Below are 26769 nucleotides of genomic sequence, written 5' to 3' on the forward strand. Positions count from 1 at the left end.
TGGCTTATTGAAAACTTTCTGTTTATTGAAAGAATACGATGCAAAACTACAATAAGAATCGTCCCAGACAACATTTAGTAAAACAATCAAGTGCATAAATCACAATTTCAGGATGTTTACATTGTCATTCCACTTTGAACACATTTGGCAAAAACAAGCAACAATTAATCATTACTTACTAACGAGTGCACTTGTTTAGTTTGAAGACTGCATCGCTTAATTGACCTTAAATAACACAGTAACAAAACTTCCGCTAGGTCATTTTTTAGATATATTTTGGATAATAATTTTCAAAATAATATTTCAAAGGCTTACAATGTATTAGTCAGTAATGTATTTCAGTAACCTGATTCAGGTCGTGCTGTGACATGTTGAATATTTATGTATCTGTTTATGGCATTAATGCACAAACGGCTGTATAGACACATAGTCACACAAAACACTGGGTTTTCAAATCAAATTAATATAAAAAACTACATTTAAAAGCTTAAAGTTCAGGAGCTAATGCACATTTAAATATGGCAAAGGCAGCTCAAGCGTTGCGGAATGATAAAATGAATATGCTGAATCTTAAAAGACACTTAAAACGGTTTAGCGTTTTCTTGATTACTAACATCACAAACGACCTGATCCTTCTGAGACAGCAGATCGCTGCTTTTTTTGGAATGTAGCACTTGAGGAATATGAAAATGTAAAGTTAATTTCTTCACCTTTAAAAGAAATATTCACATTCCTTCATGTCCCACAAAAAAGTATATAACATACCATAAATAAAAGATGTAATAAATATTCACTTAATCATGATCATAAAACATAATAAATCTCTTTTAAATTGCTGTTTTCACAAAAATATATATATTTTTTTTGTAGTTGATTTTCCTTTCCTGGATTGTCATCCTTAAAGAGACAGTGCACCAAAAAATGAAAATCCTGTCATTTATTCACCCTCAAGTTGTTCCAAAGCTCTATGAGTTTCTTTCTTCTGCAGAACACAACAGAAGATATATTGAATAATGTCGGTTCCATATTATTTTTTCAGTTTGGTTACATATGCAAAATACCTTCTTTTCTGTGACTAAACTCAAACAGGTACACCTTGAGTGTGACTAGATGACAGAATTGTGATTTATGGGTGTACTATCCCTTTAAATTGGTCAGCATGAATACTCGTAATGTAAACGGAGAGCCTCTGAAAGCCTTTAGTGATACGAACGGCCGGACTGCCAAAGCTGTGTAAGCTGACCCATGCAGCATCACAGTGACAAACCTCTCCTGAGGCGACTGAATCGGGACGCCCCTCGTCTACAGGCACTGAGGTAAAGCTCAGACCATCTCCTCCTCGTAGTGAGCGTCTCCCACCAGCAGAGAGTGCTTGTCAGGCTCGCTGAGGGCCATGCTGTTCATCGAGTGCTTGTCGGAGCGCAGCGAGTTGATGGAGGCCCGGCTGTAGTTGACGAAGCGGTCGAGCAGGCTGAGTCTGGGCGAGGGCCGGCGCAGCTCTCCCATGCCGATGTGAACGCTGACGTCCGACAGGCTGCCATGTCTTCTCACCTCGCCCAGTCGTCTCTCCAGTTTCTCAGCGCTGGGTTTAGTGTAGCTGCAGAAACAGAAAACGAGGGTCAAGTTTAGGGCTGGCCGATATAGCTAAAAATGATCACGACATACTGTTTCATAGGTCTGTCGCAATAATCAATATATCACACGCTTGAGGTATTCGGCCAATCACAACGCACTGGAGAGCTGGCCAATCAGATCACACCACGCTTCTCAGAACGATGAGCTTGTTTGTCAATACTGTTTTATCGCCCAGGCCTAGTCAAGTTATCTTTCGATCACTTAAAAGGCCTTCTGAGTCCAAAATAATAAAGCCTGTTACTAAAGCATGCAAAAATGTTTATTAAATCGAAGATCAGAGCACTTTACCATTTGAGTAGGAGGGAGGACAGCACTACAGACACGGAGGAGGCAGCCATCGCAGCAGAGCCCATCCAGGGCTGCAGCACCAAACCCACCGGCATAAACACACCTGCACACAACAGCATCCAATAATGACACTCCAGCAATAATACAGGTAGTGTCCGAATACTTCTTAAAGCATTAGAGGCATAAATCCCCTGCTTTTTGCTGTGAGACCTAACCGATACATTATTATCCAGCATAATACTGACCTTCAAAGAAAAGTAGCTACAAACTGAAACTTGTACAATATTGTTTATGTTGACGTGTCCTATTTTATTCTATTGGGAAAACAACTAAAACACTGGAGAAAAAAAGGGAAAGGACGCATTAAATAGATAAAAAGTGACAGTAAACACTTTTATAATGTAACAAAATACTTTTTCATATAAATGCGGTTCCTTTGAACTTTCTATTCATCAAAAAATTAAAAAATGTTTCAGCATTGATAATAATCAGAAATGTTTCTTGAGCAGCAAATCAGCATATTAGAATGATTTCTGAAGATCATGTGACTAATGCTGAAAATTCAGTTTTGATCACAGCAATAAATTACATTTTATAATATATGCACATAGAAAATTATTTTAAATTATAAAAAATATTTACTGTATTTTTGATCGAATTAATGCAGCCTTGGTGAGCAGAAGAGACATAATTAAAAACCTTACAGACCCTAAACGTTCAAACAATTGGATGAATAGAAAATATATAATAGCTAATTTATTATTTAGTTCAACATGACCAAGGCTTTTAGAAAATGCACCATTTGTTGACTTCATTTCTTTAGCATTTCAGCCTCTATTCTGTACCCTGTTTGTGGAAAGCGCCAATAATACTGCTATAATTTAATATTTTTATCTTATCCGGTTTAGTTGTTCTCACCTGCAGCAATGGGAATCCCCACAAGATTGTAGATCAGTGCAAATACAAAGTTGATTCTGATTCTTCTCACTGTCTTCTTAGAAAGGTCGATACTCCCAACAACATCAAGAAGATCATTCTGTTTATAAATAAATAAATAAATAAATTGATGAATCAAAAAGTGCCATCTCAAGAAACTTATGTTAATCTAAAGCATACAGTTTTGTGTTTGGGTTAAAAAAGTGGGGTAAGAAAAGGAAACAAATTTATAGCCCCACAAATGGTTAAAAATGCTACTTGTGTAAAAATAAAGAAATGAATAAATTTTTAAAAATCTCAAACAGGCAGATTTTATACTTTTATATTCTAACATCATATGTGACGATGCCAAACAAATCGCGATTCAATTAGGGGCAGGAGTTCATATGAATGCATCTCTGAGGAGAAATTACTGTCTTTAGAAAAGTTTACATGGTATTTTCATTTCATCTTGCCTCTGAGCGATGCATATTAAAGTAGTGTTCATAAGCGCAGCACTGCTTTGTTTAAAGCGGTAAACACAGTATTATTGCTGTTCATAAGCGCCACCTGCTGGCAGAGACTCTGTGTCTCATTCAGCTCGTCTGCTGTTTCCTTCAGATGTGTTTTATGTTGTATACCACAGTCTGTTTTGCTTCAAATTTCTAAATTATACAGTCTAATTAAGATTAAAAACTGCTCATGCTGCATGCATCTTTGTTTGGATGATGCTTAAAATGCAGTGGTTGCCTCCAATTTTAAATGGAAAGACCACAGACAAAGCCTTAGTTTGTTTATATGAAGAGATTTATTTTATTTGTGTAACCTGCTTATTTGATTTGAGGTTTGGTTTAAAATTTCACTTTAGTTTTGTTATTTCAATAAATGTGCAGCAATAGCCTAATAAAAGGACACCTTTTCCTTTACTGTATATGGGTCAATGACGTATAAGGATTTTCGACAAGCAAACTTGAAATATTTCAAATACAAAAAATAATATATATGGCAATTGTTCAAACATTAAGAATGCTGTGTGCACATGAATTCATATTAAACCTTTAAATTAAGTGATTTTAGTGTTTTTTCATCTAGGTGAACTGACCATAGCTGATTTAACTTACAATTTCATTTCCTTAACATGCATAAACATTTTTTATAAGTGCTCAGTAATTAAAGTGTTTAGAAAAATAATTGTTTTTTTTTAGAAAAATACAGTTTTTTATGTTTATTTTTTCAGTTTTTGTAAATAATTCATATTTTTGTTCTAAAAATTATAGTATTAAAATAAATATAAATAATTATTTACAAAAACTAAAAAAAAAAAAATTAAATACTTTTCTAAACACTTTAATTATTGAGCACTTAAAAAAAAAAAAAAAAAAAGTTACGCATGTTAAGGAAATTAATTAATTTTAATATAAATCACGGTCGCACCACCTGACATTTTTTTTATTAATCTAGATGAAAAAACACTAAAATCACTTAATTTAAAATTCTAATATGAATTTATGTGCACACAACATTATTGATGTTTGAACAATTGCAATAGATATTATTTTTGTATTTGTCGAAAATCCTTATGGAAAGCCATGACCCATAAATCTCATTTTGTTAATAAAACGTTACATCCCTAGCATTCAGAAAATCTCAGAATCGATGCTGAATCACTTCTTGATTCGCGATGCATCAATTTATTTTCCCAGCCCTAGTCTTCATACCCTGATGAGCACCACGTCGGCTGCCTCGATGGCTACATCCGTGCCCGTGCCTATAGCGATGCCCACATCTGCCATGGCCAGCGCTGGCGAGTCGTTCACTCCATCGCCCACCATTGCCACACGTTTCCCCGCTTGCTGGAGCTGCTCCACTTTCGCCACCTTGTGAGACGGCAAGACTTCGGCAAACACCTTCCTGATGCCCACCTTGAAAAAAAAGCCCCACGACATCAGCTGCTAAAAATCACCGCTCCAAGAGAACAATTATTACTGAAGGGAATGTTAAAGGCTGCTGTACCTGGGCAGCGATGGCTCGAGCTGTTTTGCTGTTGTCTCCCGTCATCAGCACGACCTCCAGCCCCATAGCTGTGAGAGTATGGACGGCCAGCTCAGCCTCAGGCTTCACCGTGTCCGCTATGGCCACCATTGCACAAAGCTCATCTGAGAAGGAAACAGCACACATGCTCAAAATAGCACATTTATCAATCTTCAACTGCATTTAATTAACCTCCATGTGTGACCCTGGAGCACAAAAGCAGTCATAAGCAGCACAGGTATATTTGTAGCAATAGCCAGCAATACATTGTATGGGTCAAAATTATCGGTTTTTCTTTTATGCCAAAAGTGATTGGGATATTAAGTAAAGATAATGTTCCATGAAGATATTTTGTAAATTTCCTATGGTAAATATATCAAAATTTATTTTTTAATTAATAATATGCATTGCTAAGAACTTAATTTGAACAACTTAAAAGGCGACTTTCTCAATATTTAGATTTTTTTGCACAGATTTCAGAATTTAAAAAAATTTACCTTTATGACTGGCTTTGTTGTCCAGGGTCACATTTCATTTAAAAACTTCTTCCCGTGTTGCCATATTATTGCTCTTAAAAGCTGCATCTCAAAGTGACACTAAAGAGTGGAATTATGGATCATTCATGTCGGAATTAAGATCATATTTATCAGTTTAATGCACATGAACACCACCACTAGCACTGCACAATAAACTGTATTTTAAATTATGATCACAATTCTTGCTTCTTTCAATTTGTAAACCATAATCTTCTGAGACATCTGCCCACTGGTTATTTATCCCGAAAACATTTAATTTTTATTTGACATTTCATTATCTTGCATTGGTAACAAGCCTCCACAAGATTTCTTGGTTGTGGTTGCCAGATGATAAGAGTTTAAACCCCCCATTAAGGGCTTTTTTTCTTAAATCGGTATACTTAGTACACTTAATTTTCCCAAACTGGCAACCATGCATACATGCTCTCTCTACATTATGAAAATTGTGTTGATGATCTGAAAACACCAGCAAACATGTAAGTTTAAGTAAGAATTTTCAGATCTCTTCTGAGATATTCTGCTCAAATGAAAGCGTAATACAGCCAGTCAGTTTGCTTTTTTGTCTTGAGCAAACCATGCATTGACATCCACTTGATTTGTGAAACCAATTCAAATCAAACAAATACTCACAGATTCTGTAATCCGTATGAAAGGTGCATTTCTCTCTAAATGTTATGTGTGTGCTTGAGCATGGAATAGGCTAAAAGCTTATTATGGTTTAACATAGGCCTAAACATGCAATTAGTCGACTAATGGTATAAAGGAACGACTATTAGTCGACTAGAAACATCTTTAGTCAGAGGCAGCCCTAGAACTGAATGCACCATTAGTTATCGAAAAAAAAATCTACAGAGGTCAGAACTATTTTTTTTTTTTTTTTACAATACTTTTACAATCAATCTCTTGCCTGATGTTTCATATGGAAATTCGTAGTGATCAAAGTGTGTCTGAAATCACAGAGTCTCACTCACTGTCCACAGCCACCAGCACAGCAGTGCGTCCTCTCTTCTCGTGCTCCGTCATGGCTTCATCCACATCTGCTCGCACCTGCAGCGCGTTCCTCCTCATCCACTCTCTGTTCCCTATCAGCACGGTGAACGAGGCCGTCTGGACTACAGCTGAAACCACAAACCCAAGCATTATGGTGTGTTCACACCAGAGGTCATTTTGACAGACAGGGTCGTAAAAATTCAGTCATAATCTATTATTACCCATCATTTTAATTTTCATATTTTAATTATAATAACACTTTTAACTGCTTGTATTTTTGTTCACATTTTCATTTTTAATACAGGACGAGCATATAGGCTTATGCATTTATTTATTCATAAAGAGAACAGATGAGCAGAGTCTGTGAGTACTTTTCATATTCAACACCGGAGTGACAGCAGAGGACACTAAAAACATCAAAATGTGCTAGGGCTGGGTAAAAAAAAACTATTTCTTGATTTGAATAGATTCTCATTTTTACGAACAATATCGATTCTTAAATCCCAATCTATTCTGTTTTCAGTTGATGAATGAACCGTACATATAGTGCCGCCCATCCAATAAATCCAATATGTGTTGCATTTTGCTACTGTATACACACTGACATTTTTTTTTATTGATAGCAGCATTTCTGTAGCCATGCTAATAAAATATAACAAACCAACCACTACAACTGATTTTATTTGTTTTCTGTGCTCCAGATACCTATATCATAAATTTCAGGGTGCCCACAGACGGCTACAATAATGCTCTCTTCCATTTTCTGATTCAACCGGACGTGTCAATAAGCTCTTTGCTGATTGGCTTGCGTGAGAACATGTCATGCAAATGTTCTGCTCGAGTTGAAATTTTTGAATTTGCTCAGAAAACTCTATTCGCGTCTCTGCTTTGACTTTGTATGTAACCTACTCGTGCACAACTGCGAATAATTAAATTCATGTTTGGTGTGAACACACCATTACACACTCAGAACTTTCAGATTTGTATAATTTCGAGTATGCAGCCAATGGGATCCTGCAGAAGCGGTCATGTGACACTCACAGAGCGGCTGCGGGTCCATGATGAGCGGATGATCATTGCCGTGTGCTCTGGTATCGCTGATCTGGATCAAGACGGCATTGCGCTGGTTCTCCTCGCTGTCGCTGTCGTCTCTCTTCAACAGGTTTTCTGTGTTACTGACCAGACACCTGATCCCACAACCTGGCACGGCCTGGAAATCTGTACAGGCGCCAAGAGACTCCGTACCCAGCTCCTGAACACAGAAGAGGAACTGTGAATCTACAGGCCAAATACAGACTCATGCAAATCAGGAGTGCACAGGAAGCACTGATACAGGGAATGATGTTTAAAACAGTCACAAAATACCCCAAAACAAGCTTTACTGAAACCGATTTGGCACTAAGAGAAGGTGTTTAGACAACAAATATATTAGTAAGTTTTTGAAAGAAGTCTCTTATGCCCAGCAAGGCAAGCAAAAATACAGTAAAAAATAATTACAGCTTAAAATAGCTGTTTTCTACTTTTTCAGCATCATTACTCCAGTCTTCGGTGTCACATGACCCTTCAGAAATCATTCTAATACGCTGATTCGCTGCTCAAGAAACATTTCTGATTATTATCAATGCTGAAAACAGTTATGCTGCTCTATTTATCAAACAATTCTTTGATAAATAGAAAGATCAAAAGAACAGCATTTATTTGAAATGTGAATCTTTTGGTTTGATTTACATCTAAAAACCCTGGTCATGCAGACACACTTTGGTAATTATGGCTTAATTTGACAATTATGGCTTAAAAATGTACTGTATTTTTTTAATACATTTAAAAAAAAAATTTGTAAATGCAGTTATTTAAAGTTGCACCTAAAAAAAATACTTTAATATTTTCAGTAATGTTCATGTCATTTGACAACAGTTTCAGAAATGAAAAAGTTTTGAATTAATATGATATGTCATAATAAATACATAGCTTTACAATGTTATTAATTACATATAAAAATTACTCTTGATTGTTTTTTTTTAACTATGGATTTTCTGTTTTCTTAATGCAGTACAGCCGTTGCAATTTATTGTCTTAACCACAGTTTATAAGTAAAGAAACAACGCACCATGAAGTCAGACTGACCTGTTTGCAATATTTGGTGATGGCAGCACCCAGCGGATGTTCACTGTTATTTTCAGCAGTGCCGATGATCGCCAGCAGCTTAGAGCGTGGCATCCGATTCCCCTCCACCAGCATCTTCACCTGGACCACTTTGGGAGCTCCGTACGTGATGGTGCCGGTTTTATCAAACACCACACACTGAATCTGAAAACACAAACAGATTTATAAAATGGTCTTCCTCTGCACAACACGACAGCATTAAAATCAGTGGCCCATCTCTGACCTTGTGCGCCATCTCTAACGGCTCTCCTCCCTTGATGAGGATCCCGTTCTGGGCTCCCACACCTGTTCCCACCATAACCGCGGTCGGGGTGGCCAGACCCAGAGAGCAGGGGCAGGCGATGCAGAGGACAGTGATGGAGGCCTGGAAGGCGAAGCGGATGACCGCCTCTGCCTCAGAGATGCTCTTATCATAACCCTGCAGAGAGAGACATTGACTAATAAACATAAACCTGGTCTAGCATTAAAGGAAGAGTTCACCTAAACATGAACACTGGCTGTTGATTTACTCACTCTCAGGCCATCCAAAATGCAAGTGACTTTTTTTTCCGGTAGAACAGCAAAGAAGATTTTTAGCTGAAACTGTGCTCCTTGGTGATTCATACAATGTAAGTCAGTGGCTGCCCGTTTATGAGAATAAATAACGCACATCAAGGAACAATAATTTGTCTATTCTCTTCATTATTAGTGTTTTTATTACCTTAATTATATGTTGTCTGCACTATGTTTGTACTTCTGTACTGGAAGCTCCTAACACCAAGACAAATTCCTTGTGTGTGTAAACACACTTGGCAATAAAGCTCTTTCTGATTTCTAATACCTGTGGCTCCTGACAATATATTGAGGTCTTATGAAGCGAAATGATCAGCCTGAACATTATTTACAGCATTATTATCTGTAATCCAGAGCCTCAGGCAAATGGAGAAATCTGATTCTTTTCTGTGAGCTGGTTCTTTCTTTCTAGTGTGTTTAGGTAATCACTCAATGACGTAACATATGCACAATTATATTATTGAAGCACCCAATAATTATGTGAAATGTGGATGTTTTACATGTCTAAAGCATATAAAGTGAACTAACTTCATTCATCACAGGATCAGATACACTGCTATTGTGGCTTATTTCCAGTCGGAGGGACTGTCAGGGGTCTGAAAGTGGGTTTAGATATTTTCTTTTATTTCCTATTTTCTTTTTTCCCCCCTTCATCTCATAAAAGAGAGTAGAGTAATTGTTTATTGCAGGGCACAAGATGGTAGCAGTAGTAGTAGCCTAATTCATAGTAATAATACATAGCTCAAAAAAGCACCTTCTCAAAACAGTTCTGAAGCTTTTTGTTTATGTTTGCTGACAGACAGCAGTGTTTCCCACAGGCTTTCAAATGCAAATGTATCTCTGCCAGCAGGAGGCGCTGTTGGACTTGGAAAAGTAATGCTCAAATTCTTGCACAGACCAATTGTTTCGCTTCATAAGGCCTCAATATATTGTCAGGAGCCATGGGTAATAATTTTGTGTTCCTCGATATGCTTTTTTTTATCTCTCAAAAATGTGCAGCCACTGATATGTATTTTATAAATCACCAAGGACCAGAGTTTCAGTTAAAAATCTTCTTTACTGTTCTACAGAAGAAGAAAGTAATCTCGGATGGCCTGAGGCTGAGTGAATTAACAGCAAATGTTCTTTTTTTGGAGAACTATCCTTTTAAAACCCTAAAGTATTAATATTTTCAAGAGGACATGTCATGGAAAACAGGATTTTTCTTGCCCTTCTGAAATAAGAGATCAATGAACTGTGTAAACACACTCTACTGTTCACAAAGCTAACCTAGACTATTTGAAACCTTGACTTAACCTTAAGTGGATTTCAGAGAAAAAACTAAATGCTTCTAAACTGGCATTCTAGCCTTAGACGAACATGCATCTACAGAGACGGCTTCACTCACAGGGAAATACTTCTCCACAAGCGGAAAGTTCACAAAGCCGATCAGAATCCAGGCTACGAGAGTCAGGAAGGAAACCCCAACGATGAACGGGACGAAGTAGCCGCTGATCTTATCCGCAAACTGCTGGATGGGAGCCTGAGATTGGAAAGTTTAAAAGAAGGTGATGTGAAGACCAACGCTGAGGTTAGATATGCACACTGGATAAAGAGAATGCAGTTTGTTTCTCATGATATTAAAAACCTTTAGATTTAAAGCACTGCTTCTCAACCAGGGGCCGGGGCCCAGGAAGAGCCTCAGCAAATTTCCAAGGAGGCATCATTAAATTATTTAAAATAACACAAAGCTAATATAACAAAAATAACAAATGCTAAAACAACTAACAATCTAAACATATTTATTAGGCCAAATTATTACAATTAAATTATTTTATTATTAAATAAAAAACGTGATTTCTAGACCTGTAAAAGTAATGTAATTTCATAATATTCTTACATCTACCTGAGCATTTATTAATGAATATACACTTTGCTACCTATTTTTTTTAAATCATTATCTAATAAAATCACATATGACTGGAAAACCCATTGAGGCTTTTAAAAATTGTTGTGGACAATAGAGGGGGCCTTTGAGTCAAAAACATACAAAATAAATGAATGAATTAATTAATTAATTAATTAATTAATTCACCAGATAGTGAAGAGTTTCAATTTTTTAAGACAAAAAAAAAATAATAATACATTTTAAACACTTTTTGGTTACTACAAAATATTCATAAAAACATCTATTTTATTTAATAGTTTTGATGGCTTTTGTTTTTTTTATTTTAATGTTGTTTTTCTAGTTTAATAGTAAGGCATGAGTATTTGTGTCCAAACCTTCAAGTGTAATGCATAACTGGACAATATTATACATTAACCATGGTTTATGCTATATATTTTTATTATTCAGATTTTGTCAAAAATTTGACATGAATTTGATAATATTAAGAAAAACAAAACAAATTAAAAGTATAATTGACAGAACTACTCTGTATTGCAAATGAATAAATAAATGGCCATTAATCTGGAGAATCAGAAGCTGTTATTGTCAAAAGACATGCTGTGATGGCAGATACTGAGCTGACAGACGCACCTTTGAAGTCTGCGCCTCCTCCACCAGTTTGACGATCTGAGAGAGGGTGGTGTCTGTGCCCACATGAGTGGCTTTGATCAGCAGAGAGCCGTTCTGATTGATGGAGCCCGCGATGACGATGCTCCCCGGCTTCTTAGTGACGGGCATGGCTTCACCTACACCACGAGACACATCATTATACCTCTAGATTTCAGTCACTGCACAAATGGGCAAATAAAGGGATACAACATTACACAGAAAGTCCATTTCTAGTCAATGTTGAGGAGAGGTGTGGTCTCTCTGACATTACTACGCTAGGATGTTACGTAGTTACTGGCCCAAATAATAAGAGCACACCCCATGTCTAATTAAATGACATTCTGATCATTAGATCTTGCGATACTGAAAAAAATAATATCCCAATATTTATTAAACAATAATTAAATGATACTTTGCTGAGTGTGTTTTTGTGCTGATTTAGGCCTGTGATGGATTAATAAATATGATGCTAGGTGGCAGTCATAACGAGTGATTCATTGACTCATTCATTCAAACAAATCATTCAAAGCGGATGGTCCATTTAGAAATTAAGCAAGTGGCTGTCTTTACGAATTAATCATTGAATTACTGACTCAAATGATTCGTTCAAAAACGAAACACCGCAGTATTGCCCTGAGACGCATAAATGGTCTTCTGGCTTTGACTGGAACCATTTTTGTGGGCGAAACAGTGAAAAACAGACAATATTGTGTCTAAAATGCAACTCACTCAATATTAACTTCTTGTTTGTTGAACGGTCTAAAATTTAAATCACATTTGCGATCAGGCTCACGCACCAATATTTAGGAAAACAGCTGTTGCTTGTGCCATATTGTGTAACTATACAATTATTAAAGGTGCAATAGGTGATTGTCCCCAGAAACATTTTTTGTTATGCTGGTTGAAAGTCTCTTCACATCCCGATAGCAAATCATTGAGTTAAGTGGTCTAAATTTTATTTATCTGGCAGGCAATCATTAACAACCTGATCTTCCTTCCTGGTGTTGTAGTACTTTTACTAACTGTACTATAAAGTTTTCTCAGTGGTGACTGACACATGATGTATTGTAGTAATGTTGTCTCTGGTCGTCAGGTCTGTGCGCGTATATGCTTTGCTTTGGACGGCGATTTGCAGGGAGGGTGGGATGTTCCCTTTCAGTGTGATCAGGCTAAAGTTAGTATTTTCCAAGATGTCCTACTGCACCTTCAAATAAAAACTCATGCAGGGATATTTCTTTGTTTTCATAAAGCAAAAATGGTTGCCAGGTTGAGAAGATTAAGTATACCAATGGGCAGAAAATGTATCAATTCAAGAAAAAACTTATTGCGGGATTTAAACTCTTGACATCTGGCAACCACAACAATGAATGCTTGTAGAGGCTTGCTACCAATGGAAGATAATGCAAGCGGCAAATTAAACTGAATTTTTTTCTGCATAAACAACCAGTGGGCAAATATCACATATGTGACCCTGGACCACAAAACCAGTCTTAAGTGTCAATTTTTCGAAATTAAGATTTATACATCATCTAAAAGCTGAATAAATTGCACTGATGTATGGTTTGTTAGGATCGGACAATATTTGGCTGAGATACAACTATTTGAAAATCTGGAATCTGAGGGTGCAAAAACAATCAAAACACTGAGAAAATCGCCTTTTAAGTTGTCCAAATTAAGTCCTTTGCCATGCATATTACTAAACAAAAATTAAGTTTTGATATATTTACGGTATCTTCATGGAACATGATCTTTACTTAATATCTTAATGATTTTTGGTATAAAAGAAAAATGGATAATTTTGACCCATACAATGTATTTTTGGCTATTGCTACAAATATACCCCAGAGACTTAAGACTGCTTTTGTGTTCCAGGGTCACATATGATTATGCTCTATAAATCGAGAAGCGAAACTGTCCTCATGATTAACATACGATTCATCGTGTAGCCCTAGTATATGGAGTACACAACGATTATCCTGCCTCGTTTGATTGCTCTCATATTAGTAAAGAGAAAAGTGCCCTCTTGAACCTGTAATGAGAGACTCGTCTGCCATCGAGTGTCCTTCAATCACTCGGCCATCGACTGGAAACTTCCCTCCGGGCACAACCTTCACAACATCTCCTCTCTGCACAAGTTCCACATCCACCTGCTCCTCGCTGAGACACAGAGAGATACACAAGGTCATATGTGCAAAGAAGTCAGCTGTGCTTTCTGTTTAATAGGAAATAAATTTACAGCACAGGAGACGCACAAACCTTAACACAGACATGTCATCGTTCAGTGTAACAACAGTGGCCTCTGTCGCCTGTAAAGACATCAGCTTGGACAGAGCCTCCGAGGTCTTACTCTGCGATTAAAGACAAAGCCATATAAACATTAGCGCAGAACAATGCAACAAATTAAGAGATTTAATTCTGCATTCTTATAATTATTCAAGAAACAGCTAAAAACACATCTCTTCCATCTATACTTGACCCTCTAACACTAGCACTATTCTATCTACTCATTTTCTTTTTTTTACTTATAAAAAAAAAATAACGCTTGATTAACACTTGCACTCTTTACAATACTTGCTTTCTTTTTATTTAAAAAAGAGCATTTAACACTAGTATTCTTATTCTTTTTCTATTCTATATTTTGAACATCAGAGCTTCTCCATCATTGGACTCTTTTAAATCTAGCTTAAAGACTTATTTTTACTCTTTAGCATTTGAGTGATGCGGTGTATGTTTAAACACTTAAATTGGTGTTTTATGAATTTACATTTTAATTGTTTTTGATAATTGTTTTATTTTCCATTGTCTTTTCCCTCTTTTCTCTATTAAATTCACATATTTATGTTAAACTTGTGCTCAATAAATAAAATTTGCTGAATTAGGCTAACTGAGGCTTATCACAGCACTTGCATAGTATTGCTCTTTTGTTGGTTTTGATTGCATCTATTGTCCTCCTTTGTAAGTCGCTTTGGATAAAAGTGTTTGCTCAATGCCTAAATGTAAATAATTACAAGCATGCAGATGAATAGCTTGTGTAACTGGAAATGCTTGTTCACCTTTGCTATCTGCTCCAGCCACCTGCCCAGCGAGATGAAGACAAACAGCATGGGCGGAGTATCAAAAAAGGTGATGGGGTTCACTTTCGCTCTCTCCACCATGGCAACCAGGAGAATCACCAATGAGTATGTGAATGCGATTGTTGTTGCCAGAACAATCAGCACATCCATATTGGCCGTCCTGTGCTTGACAGCTTTATAGGCTTGACAGTAGAAATACCGCCCACCGATAAACTATTTAAGACAGACAAAACCGGTATGGTGACTAAATACAAAGAGATCTTTCATAAAGTATGTCTTGGTATGTTTTCAGCAAGCAAGGAACTTAAACATAGAAAGTTCATTAATAAGCCACAAACTGGCAGGTAACCGACCTGCACAGGGACACAGAAGAGAAACGAGATCAGGTTCATGATGGAGAGGCCCGGCAGAAGCTGTTTCTCCAGGAACATGGTGGAGTGGTACTTCTCTCTGTCCTCGGCTGTGGCGTTGTGGTGGTGGGACATGTCGATCTGGTGATCCACGATTATCATGTACATCATCATGCCCATAACAGGAACGCAGAAAAACAAGCTGATGAGAAATGATCTCTTCCATCTGTGAGGAAACAGGATACCAACATTAGCTCTGATCTACTGCCTTGTGAGCTGCTTAACTAGACTGCATTTTAAGAGACTGTTCACATAGAAAGTGTTTTCCTTTCCATTGTTTTTCTATGTAAATGCAGTAGATGTGCATCACTGTTGTAAGCCTGTCTCGTGTCTTCTGCAGCATCTCGCACATGACAGCAATCTAAAAATGCAGTGCTTCAGTTAAATTTTTGTTTTTAAATGTATGTTTTTTTTTACCCCCTTTCCAGTGCCTGAATCTTGCATTTTCAAAGCAATGTTTGAATGGCCCCTAAGGCATCATAGATGCAACAGCAACCTGTCCTGTCAAGATTAAGACAGCATCGCATGCCTGCTTCGGCATGGAGCCCCACACATGACATGTGGAAGAAAAACAGACATAGTGGTGTTTACGTTCATGATGGGGAAGAGAGAGCGAGTAAGTGGGAGATTGTAGAAAGAGAGATGTCTGCGACATTACCAAAGAGAAAAATATCAGTCTCAGGCAAACGGTCCAGAGTGATGTCCAGTTCACGAACGAACCTTTCTTTTGGACCAGTTCTTTTTGGTGAACTAGGGATCGGACTGAATCGTCTGGGCTCAATCAGAACAGATCTACAAGTTACTCAATCAAAACTCACTTTCAGACGCCTGCCAGTCACTCCAACTCAAAATGAGCCAAAATAGCGGCTCTGATCCTGTGATGAATGAACTCATTCAGTGCTCAAGTTCCTCAAACAGTCACTGAACTGAGGAAACAGTTCGACTCGGACCGAAGACCGATGAGCATGGTGTGAGCATACGTGAACACTTGAATGAAGGGATCAAATTAACGTTTTTATGGTTTCTCATCGTTTATGTAAAAAGACGAGCTGATGAAGACAAGATAATTGACTTTATACACTTTAGAAATGTAAAACATTCACTTTTTACATTATTATTATTGGGTGCTTTAACAACATGTGACCCTGAACCACAAAATCAGTCTTAAGTGTCAATTTTTGGAAATTGAGATTTATATTTGGCTGAGATATAACTATTTGAAAATCTGGAATCTGACGGTGCAAAAAAAATCTAAATACTGAGAAAATCGCCTTTAAAGTTGTTCAAATGAAGTTCTTTGCAATGCATATTACTAATCAAAAATTAAGTTTTCATATATTAACGGTAATTCATTTACTAAATATCTAATGATTTTTGGCATAAAATGGATAATTTTGACCCATACAATGTATTTTTGGCTATTGCTACAAATATACCCCAGCGACTTAAGACTCCATGATCACATATAATTGTGTATGTTACTTCTTTGCGTGATAATGTAAGAACCAGATTGCGCAAAAGAATCAGATTTATCAGTTTGTCTGAGACTCTGGATTACAGGTAATGTTGTAAATAATGGTCTGGTCTGGTTTCTTGCAATTCACTTCATAAGACCTCAATATATAGTCAGGAGCCGCGGGTAATAATTTTTTGGTCTTTGATTTGCTTTTTATTTTTATTCTTAAAAAAAAAAAAAAAAACGGACAGCCACTGATTGCATTTTACGAATCAACAAGGATCACTGTTATGTAAATTGTTACTGCTCTTATTCGCTCATGTACTTACTGTTGGATCTCACGGCTGTGATCCAAGTGACTCCCAGGACGATCTTTCTTCACCAGAGAGGCTGTAAATCCCAAGTTCTGTAAAAGGGAAGTTCATGTCAGAACACATGCTACAAAATGGTTATAACGGTTATAAATATATATGGTTATATGCAATTTTAAATAGTTCAACAATTTGATGACCATACAGTTTGATAAACATTGATATATATACCGGTATATGTTTGTTTTTGTGTGTGTGTGTGAACATGAAAGTGAATTCACCTCTATCCATCTGATCACATCTCTCGGTCCGGTCACTTCTGGGTCATATTTGATGTGGGCTTTATTAGTTGCCAGGGCAACTGAAGCATAGAGGATGCCCTTCTGCTTCATTAGGTTAGACTCAATTTTGTGAACACAGGAGGCACATGTCATCCCTCTGACCTATTAAAACAGACACGTCATCCACAATCTTGTCTTGATAATAAAAAAAAAACTGGTCAAAAATCAACAATAGGATCTGCGGACATACTAACCACAAGCTCCAGGGTACCATCAGAGCCGTCATAATTCTCCATCACTGAAGCCGTGAAACCGAGCTCTCGGATAAACTCTGCTATTCTCTGAGGATCGATGATCGACGGGCTGTATCGAACCTCGGCTTTACTGGCCATCAGTGCAACCAAAACTGAGTGTACACCTGAGGAAAAAAGACATGATGCCACATTAAATACAGCCATTCTTAGATTTTACCACAGCATTTACATATTTGTGTTGGTAAATAAGCATAATACCTATTATTATGACATTTGTTCTGATCAATGTTAGACACCATCATTATGATTTAATACAGTGCAATTATATTCAAGCATGATGTTGTTTTGTAAAGACCAGGGATTACCATTGCTGGGTAGAAACTGATTACATGTAATCTGAATTGCGTAATCAGATTCCTTGTTTTAAAATTAAGTACTTGTGAGTATATTAGATTTTAAAATGCTCATAATAATCAGTTACCATTGCTTTTTAATGGATTACATATTCCCAAAATAGAAGTAAATTATTCATAATTTATTGATTCTCCCTAATTCTATTTTCTAAAAATCACAGTGATGGTCAATGGTCACATTAACATGCAAGTAAACAAATAAATCATCTATATTTTATACTTATATTAAATATTAAAAACATAAAATATTGATATTTTTAGTGTTCAAATGTTTACATAATTTAAATTTTACAATTTATGATTTAATTAGTATCTTAACCCACTGCATTTTATTTAATTATTACAAACCCACTGCATTTCTTACATTAAGCCCAGTTTGGGAAACCCTGGTGTATTGTAACGTTTAATGCATTTTATGATGTTGATATCAAAATTTTTTTTTTTTTATATCAATATGGTACATTTAATGGGAAGTTTAAAACAAGCTGGATTTAAAAAGTAATCTAAAAGTAGTTAGAATACATTATCTAAAAGATTATGTTACTAACTAGAGTTTTCATCATGTAATCTGTAATCAGTAACGAACACAGCACTGGGGATTACCATGCTCGTTCTTCAGGTTCCTCTCAATGTTGGCCACGCAGGAGGCACAGGTCATTCCACCAATCTGGATAAAACATTTGGAAATAGTGTTTGTTGAAGGCTCAGCGTCACTCTCCGCTTCATTCTCTTTCACAGCTGACCAGACCGGAGATAACGACGAGCGCCGGACAGACGGTGCTGGGCTTTTGACCACTGAAGGCACCAATGAATTTGTCTCTGTAAACATGACAGGACAAAGTTAAAAGTGACCTGATATTGGTTTCAGTGGAAATGACAATATAGGACATTGTTGCTGTTTTTACTGATATTGCCTAATCTGCACCCCAAAGCAATAACATAACATGAATAAAACAACAACAAGATATTGTGGCCACAAATTAATAATTTATTCCTATAATTTATTGACTTGTTCCTTCCTTTTAGATAAATTAAAGTGAACTATATACTATCCTAAAGTAAAATTGTATCAAAAGTTAACAGAACGAGACAAATCTGAATTTAAACATCATGGTATCACTTACTGTCTTGAGATTTTTTTTTTTTTTTGTAAATAACACCATGATGACTTGCATTTCTGTATTTTATAAATATATCATCCGGACACATGACACTATTGAGAACTGGGAAGGAAATGAATGTGCTTTTGTCATGACAATAGTGTCACACAGCCAGAAAATCTTAACCGCCCTAAACTAGATTTCACATCTTAATGCAAAACGTTATTTATTATTTTTGTTCCTTTAACTGTGTGGTGAAATATGACCAAGACATGTCCCTTGTGAAGTTGGTGTTATGCACCATTCTTTGATCCAGTGTCTGTCTTCATATATGGTATTAAATATGGCAAATGGAAGCACAAATGCAAAAACAAATCTCATTGGTTTTCATACATGAAGCACATTTTAACTTCCTTTACCATATTTGATGAGCTCTACATGTGAAGAGCCTAAATTAAATCTGCTCATCATTTAAAGTGATCAAGTATCCTCAGAAGATAAGAAAATCTTTTTTTTTTGCCTACTATAATCATACTAAATTACCAGAGACAGACACATTTTTGGAAGTTGAACTCAAAATCCACCTGGCTCAAAACAAATTGGGCATGACGCCTCTGAGATTGACCCAGTTATTGTCACTCTTATGATTCAGGTTTATTATATGCAGAGCTAGGTAGTAACTGATCACATGTAATCTGGATTACGTAATCAGATACCAAAAATAAGTACTTGTAATTAGAAAATATATAAAATTTTAAAATACCCTTAATTTGTTTTTATTGATTACATATTATTCACACAAGTCTTTGTTTTTAGAAAGCTTCTGTCTTTCAAACACATTCAAATTCACATTATTTCTTATTTACAAGTAATGCAGGAATTCACAAACTTGTTTGTCATAAGAACCTCTTTCATCTAATATATTTACTTGAAGTACCCCTAATTTAAGTTACACATTTGCATGTTCTCAGTTCTGATGTTAGTTAATGGTCACATCATGACATATAGACAAATTAAATATTTCATCTTTTTTTTAGTAAGTGTTTTATTTTGATCGCTGTTATTGTTTTATGATTTAGTTTTCGTTAAACTCAAAAACCCCTGCATATAAATATGATACAAGATCAACCAATTTAAGTCAATGTGATAAACAAGTTAGGTCAAAAGTACTCAGATTACTCTGAAAATGTGTAATGCAATGGATTACGTTACTAACTACAATTTTTGCCATGTAATTTGGAATCAGTAACAGACTACAGTTTGTAAGTAATCTACCAGAACTAATTATGTTTTTGTTAAGTGCTGCATCAGAGGTATTTATGAGCTATGATATATGAGCTATGATATAGAGCTGTTATCCAGTCTATATAACTGTCAGTAGTAAAGAAGGGAAGATAGAAGCACTTACCAGGGAGAAAAGCATCGAAGCCCATGTCCTCAATGCTGGCCCTCAGCTCCTCAGGGGTCGTCACTAAAGGGTCAAACTCAAAGGTTCCCTGATGATTGGCCAGTGACACTTGGGCCGATCTAACTCCTTTCTTCTGGGAGATCATGTCCTCGATGGACTTAACACAGGAGCCACAGGTCATGCCCTCGATGTGGATCTCTGTGACTGACACCAGCGGCTGGCGGAAGCTTGGCTCTGGGGAAGTTGGGAGGATAGCTTTAAAATTCCCTGGAGGAAGGCCTTCGATGGCTTTCTGTAGCTCCACCGCTGAGATTTGTTTTGGGTTGTGTTGAATCGAAGCTTGTCTGTTCTCCAAGGACACGACGACCGAACTCACTCCAGGCAGCATGGATATATTGTCCTGAATATTGACCACGCAAGACTTGCAGTGCATTCCCGTCACCTGAAGCACTGTAGTGATGCTGGAGTCTGTGGATGGCTCTGAAAGCTTCTCCTCCGGAGAGGAGGCGGCAGTCTGTTTGGGAGCGCTGAGCAGGCGCTCTACTTCACTCGCTGAAAGCTTTAACTGGCGAGGTTTTGACTTAACAACGGCTTTGAAACCAACCACCTCAATTTGGTTCACAATCTCATCCACCGTGATGACGTAAGGCAGGTACACTACAGCGGCCTCCTGGGATTCTAGAGAGACTGAAACAGCACAGACAAAACCAAATTCAAAAATACTCAGGAAACATCTTTAAGGGTTAATAAGAATATGCACACTCGTCTCAAATAACAGGGTTCCTACACATTTTCCATTTCAAAACTCCATACTTTTCCAGACCTCTCAGTAGTTTTTCAGACCATATAAAACATAAATGGTTCTTAGAGAATTATTTTCAGCTTTATATTTGGTATTAAGTACAGTCATCATTGATTTTCTCAAAGTGACAACATACAAAGCCCCTAAAATAAAAAAATAATTAAAAAAATACAGAATTTTACATGCGCACAAGAAACTTTTTTGTGCCCTCAAGAAACTATTCACATGGGAATTTTTTGCATGCTTTCACATAATGTCTAGTTTTATATAACCTATTTCCTTTGTGTATCACTGCCATCTTACTATGAATAAAAATGAGAGCATGGATGCACATGAATTAACAGATCTACTTGCTTAAAATTTTGACTTTTCTTATAATACCTCTAATATCAAGGTTTAATGTCCAATTTAGCACATCCTCCGCGGTGGCAGAGAAACCATGACACGAAATGGACTGATGGCATAATTTGGCAAGTACAAGGGTCTATAGAAAAGGTACTGTAAAGAGCCGTATCTTTAAGCAAGATATGAGAAAGGGAAGGTCATATTGTGTTAACCTAAATGTATAGATTGTGTAAGATCTCATTTCTTATCTACAGTACAATGGCACAATGTCAACGACTTTAACCTTGATTTTACCATTTAAACTTCACGATGCATGACATCATTCAACAGTAAATGTTAAAGTTCAATCTAACAACACTTGAGGTTGTTTTACTGAAGCGCAGGCAAATGTCACAGGCTTCATACCTTTAATCTTTTCAACGCCTTTTAACTTCCCAATCTTGCCCTCTATGGTTGTAGTGCAGGACAGGCAAACCATTCCTTCAATACGCATTTTCACCGCTTCCACTCCGCTGGAGGAGCGAGAACTCGGCCCTTCCTGCGCATCAGGAGCCAGGCAGCTCATCACTTCCCCAAGCCGCTCCGCACTGATCAGAGACGGGACAAACGTGATAGCCAGGCCTTGGTTATCAGCGCTGTCCTGCGTCTCCACCACCCCTTGAGTTCGGGCCAGCGCGCTCCGTGCCTGCTGAATAGAGTCTGTGCTACAGCCTGCTGTGCTGAAGACTTTGGTTTCTGTTTGGACTGGTGTTGACGTGGCGTTTGTCAGGCTGCACTCAAAGCCCATGTCTTCAATGGCCTCTGCTAGGGATTCTGGACCATGGTGAGTGTGGTCATATGTCACAGTTGCATTACTCAGCTCCAGAGACACCTGTGGAACAAAAAAAGCTCATAATGTGCTAATCTGTCTTTTAAAATAGTAAAAGGTTACTCATAGAGCAGCATTGTTCCAGTAACTAGAAATGCCACACGTGCTTATGATTGCACAACACCTCTTATACAGCAGATAGTTCCGGTTCTGGAAGCTGATTGTCTAATGCAGCATTCCAGCTGTACTCTAATACATGATATTTGTTTAGATTAGTGCTGTCAAACGATTAATCACATTCAAAATAAAAGTTTGGTCCCACTTTTGGTCTTTAACAACTATGTACTTACATCAAAAAATAAGTACAATGTAATTACTGTGTTCAGATTGTATTGCAAAACACTTCTGCTGCTATTGAGGTGGGATACGGGTAAGGTTAGGGACAGGTTTGGTGGTATGGGTCGGTTTAAGGGTAGGTTAAGGTGTAAGGGATGGGTCAATAGTGCAATTAAAAATGTAATTACAGAACTTATTTACAGATGTAATTACATGCAGGTATTTTTAAAATATAAGTACAATGCAAAAACATGTATGTACACAATACAGTACAGTTGGTATATAATATACATATAGGTTAGTATTTTTATTTTTTAGTAATTACTGCTTTTATTCAGCAAGGCCATGTTAAAATGACAAAAAGTCAAAGTAAAGACTAGTAAAACGTTATTACAAAATATTTATATTTTCTATAAATGCTGTTCTTTACAACTTTTTATTCCTGAAAAAAGTATCACAGGTTCCAAAAATAATATTAGGCGGCAAAAGCTGTTCTCAACATTTATAACAATCAGCATATCAGAATGATTTCTGAAGATCATGTGACACTGAAAACTGGAGTAATGATGCTGAAAATACAGCTTTGATATCACAGAAAAACAAACTACTTTAAAGTATATTAAAATAGAAAACTTATTTTAAATTCTAATAATATTTCAAAATATTTTTTAAATGTTTTCAAAATATTTTAACTGTATTTTTGATGAAACAAATGATGCCTTGGTGAGCATAAGAGACTTCTTTTAAAAAACACATTAAGAAATCTAATCTAACAGTGTAGGTATTAATTAATTTCTTTAAGCATGTGTTTTGCTAATCATTACATTTGCATGAGCTTTAAACTATCGCGTGTGCATGTGATTCCTCAGGCAGCTCACGCTGGTGATTCACATATCATCAGATGACCCTTAAACCCTCAAATCCTCACGAGGAGACACCAGGAAGTTTGTTTCTGCACAATATGCACAATTCCAGACCGAGCTGCTTCTTTGTGTTCAGTGCATTGACTGCTCTCTTAGACAGAAGATTACGGTTTGTTTCTGTGTTTAGCAAAGACATTTACAGTATTTGGCATTCGACAGTACTGGTCAATAGTAATGCCACCAGATGGCCTTTTAAAGGTTAAAACAGCATCTTAGACAAACAAACTATTAAATTATCCGCTCATTTGACCCGTGTCTGCAGGGTAACTGTGTTTTAAGGGAAAGGGCAGGACGAATTAGCAACAATTAGGTTTTGTCTCTAAGTTGAACATATGAGTGGCTTTCTTCAATTACGCGACTGTTGCTGGAGGGAAGGCTCTGGCAAATATTATTACCACCATATATTTCTGTCAGATTGCTTTGTCAGCCACCCAGAGAGTCTAGTCACATACAATGATTCATGGAAAAATGACACCGGGAAATTTAATCTGTGGTTTAGCTAGATTTATATGTTTGTTTAGGGATAGAGGATGAAATTTACACTCATTATTATTGTGGGAAGCTCCATAAGCTTAAATACCACATAAGAAATGTGTTAATAATAGTGAAACTAAACATATGCTTAGACCAGATGTTTGGTTGTGAAACAAAACCTTTAATATACAACTAAATACATAGCTATTTAACATACATATGCAACTAATAACGGCATGAAGATATTAAAATTACTGCTGTCAAACGATTAATTGCATCCAAAATAAAAGTTTTTGTTTACATATTATATATGCGTGTATAATTTTTATATTTATTATGTATATATAAATACACACATACAGTACATATTTTGAAAATATGTACATTTACTTACACATATATTTATATTATATATAAATATATAAACAACATGTTTTTATGAAATATCTACATGAATGTGTGTGTATTTATATATGCATAATAAAAATACACAGTGCACATACATATATTATGTAAACAAAAACTTTTATTTTGGATGCAATTAATCGCGATTAATCGTTTGACAGCACTAATTAAAATTTTAAATACTGCAAACAAATATATTTTACATACATAACACATATTTTGCACGACGTTTACTGAAACTACACTAAAAGGAAATGTTTATAGACTGAATGTATATTTTAAAAACCGCACAAGGAAGTAGTAACACTTTTGTTAACTAGCCAAGCATACATGGGCATAATTGCAATTATAAAAAGATTCATTTAAAGATAACAACGGAGGTTATCATCACGTCGACTCATTGTTATTTGGTGTGGTTAGCATTAATGTCGCTCTCACCTGTATATGATTGACACCTGGCAGACCCCCAATCCGGCTCTCAATGGACTGGACACAGGAGCCGCAGGTCATGCCCTCGACCCCCAGAGTCACACGACACAGGTTAGCGCTCAACGCCATTCCTCCTCTGGAAGATGAGACCAAACAAGATGGCATGTACAAACATTACACGCAAGTGTCAATCACTGGACACACAAGCAGCTTTCTGACCCACGAGAACAAACATCAGTCATTTTTTTCAATCACTTTAGACATAGTGAAACAAATATATGACCCTGGAGCACAAAAGCAGTCTTAATTCGCTGGGGTATATTTGTAGCAATAGCCAACAATACATTGTATGGATCAAAATTACTGAATTTTCTTTTATGCCAAAAAATCATTAGGATATTAAGATCATGTTCCATGAAGATATTTTGTAAATTTCCTATCATAAATATATCAAAACTTAATTTTTGATTAGTAATATGCATTGCAAAGAACTTCATTTGAACAACTTTAAAGGAGATTTTCTCAATGTTTTTGCACCCTCAGATTCCAGATATTTAAATAGTTGTATCTCAGCCAAATATTGTCCGATCCTAACAAACCATACATCAATGGAAAGATTATTTATTATTTTGAAAAATTGACACTTAAGACTGGTTTTGTGGTCCAGGATCACAAATGAACAAATAAAAGGCAGTTCTGCAGCATATTTGAAACAAAAGCAAACTATGAAAAACAAATGCATGAATGGTATTTTAAGGTAGTTTAAAAATACCACGGTATTATCAAAACCAAAAGATGGTACTTTTATAAGTAGTTATTGCTAGTATTAAACATAACACACTGTTAACAATTTTAATAACAGTGCCATAAAATAAACTTGACTGTCCTAACAATTAAACATAATTAACTCCTTCTGAATGTTATTGACACACTTGAATTAATCTGAATTTAATTAAAGCCTCCCTTCCAGGAAGCAGAATAAGCAGGTGACTAAGGCAAGGTACACTAAATAAATCAATATTTACACAATTTTGACATCACAAGCCTGTTTATATGTTAAAAATAAATAAAGTAGGTATTTCATCTCTCTTTGAATAATGAAAATGTATGACATTAGGTCTATGAAACATTTAATAAGACACTAATGCATTTATTAATCTTAGTTAATGTTAATTTCAACATTTACTAATACTTTATTAAAATCGAGCTAACTAATAATACGTTAACGTTAATAAATATGAATAATAACTATAAAAAATGTATTAATGCATTATATTATAAAGGGTTAATTACCTCATAAACTAATATAATAATACGAGCGACGTGATAAACATACACTTCGATAATCAACACTTGACAAGTTTCATCCGAAATACTGCTAATTATTAATAAAACAAAACGTTATTTACAAACAAAAACCCGAATAAACGTATATTAGTGTATATGAGGGGCAGATTTAGGGAGATTTGTGCCTCGTTTGAACTCTCTGCCCTCAAGCTAACATAAACAACAGATGCTAAGCGCGCAAAACATCACGATTTGTTTACCTTTTAGACGAGGTGATGATCCAGAGTCACAGGAACAGCGAGTTTGAGCCTCGCAGGATGTTTAAGACACTTGTTAGGGAAGTTTTACTGTCGCTTTCACTGTGACAGCAGCAGTTAGCTGGCTAACATGTACTTTCCCTCGTCTCCAGCAGCCTTTGGGTCCTCACTTGTATAAAACCGGTCCACATCGAGCGAGACACAAGCGTGTGTGGTGTGTGCCCACAGCAGGAGAGTGTGTCCTTACAGAAGTCAGGCTGGAGATTGTTAAATCCACGCGGAATGTGGGGTTATCACACAGACTACAACGCACATCTTTCCCAGCGTGTTCAAGAGCGTCAACAACCGGT

At 36.4% G+C, this 26769-nt stretch overlaps 1 protein-coding gene across 1 annotated transcript; it reads right to left on the reverse strand.

Moving 5' to 3' along the window:
* LOC306853096 (copper-transporting ATPase 1-like) lies at positions 1–26769 on the reverse strand. The gene is made up of 23 exons (XM_079390282.1): positions 26423–26769; positions 24885–25011; positions 21906–22371; positions 20354–21040; positions 18449–18664; positions 17433–17596; positions 17179–17340; positions 16916–16992; positions 15074–15296; positions 14700–14933; positions 13903–13994; positions 13676–13803; positions 11629–11783; positions 10498–10632; positions 8782–8976; positions 8520–8702; positions 7437–7647; positions 6377–6523; positions 4852–4994; positions 4557–4760; positions 2842–2959; positions 1924–2026; positions 1–1597 (listed from the first exon to the last, which is right to left on the reverse strand). Exons 2-23 carry the CDS (start codon positions 25002–25004, stop codon positions 1324–1326), a joined length of 4437 nt encoding a protein of 1478 aa, XP_079246408.1. The 5' UTR covers positions 25005–25011; positions 26423–26769; the 3' UTR covers positions 1–1323.

This window comes from Barbus barbus (assembly GCF_936440315.1).
Source record: "Barbus barbus genome assembly, chromosome: 33".
Lineage (NCBI taxonomy): Eukaryota > Metazoa > Chordata > Actinopteri > Cypriniformes > Cyprinidae > Barbus > Barbus barbus.

Bases quoted from the DNA above. Each gene is read 5' to 3' on its own strand.
- LOC306853096 (XM_079390282.1), bottom strand. From the start codon at position 25,004: ATGGCGTTGAGCGCTAACCTGTGTCGTGTGACTCTGGGGGTCGAGGGC. The intron at 18,665-20,353 runs GTAAGTGCTTCT...TCATGTTTACAG, and splicing joins CTTCGATGCTTTTCTCCCTG to AGACAAATTCATTGGTGCCT. The intron at 1,598-1,923 runs GTAAAGTGCTCT...CTGTTTCTGCAG, and splicing joins TCCTCCCTCCTACTCAAATG to CTACACTAAACCCAGCGCTG.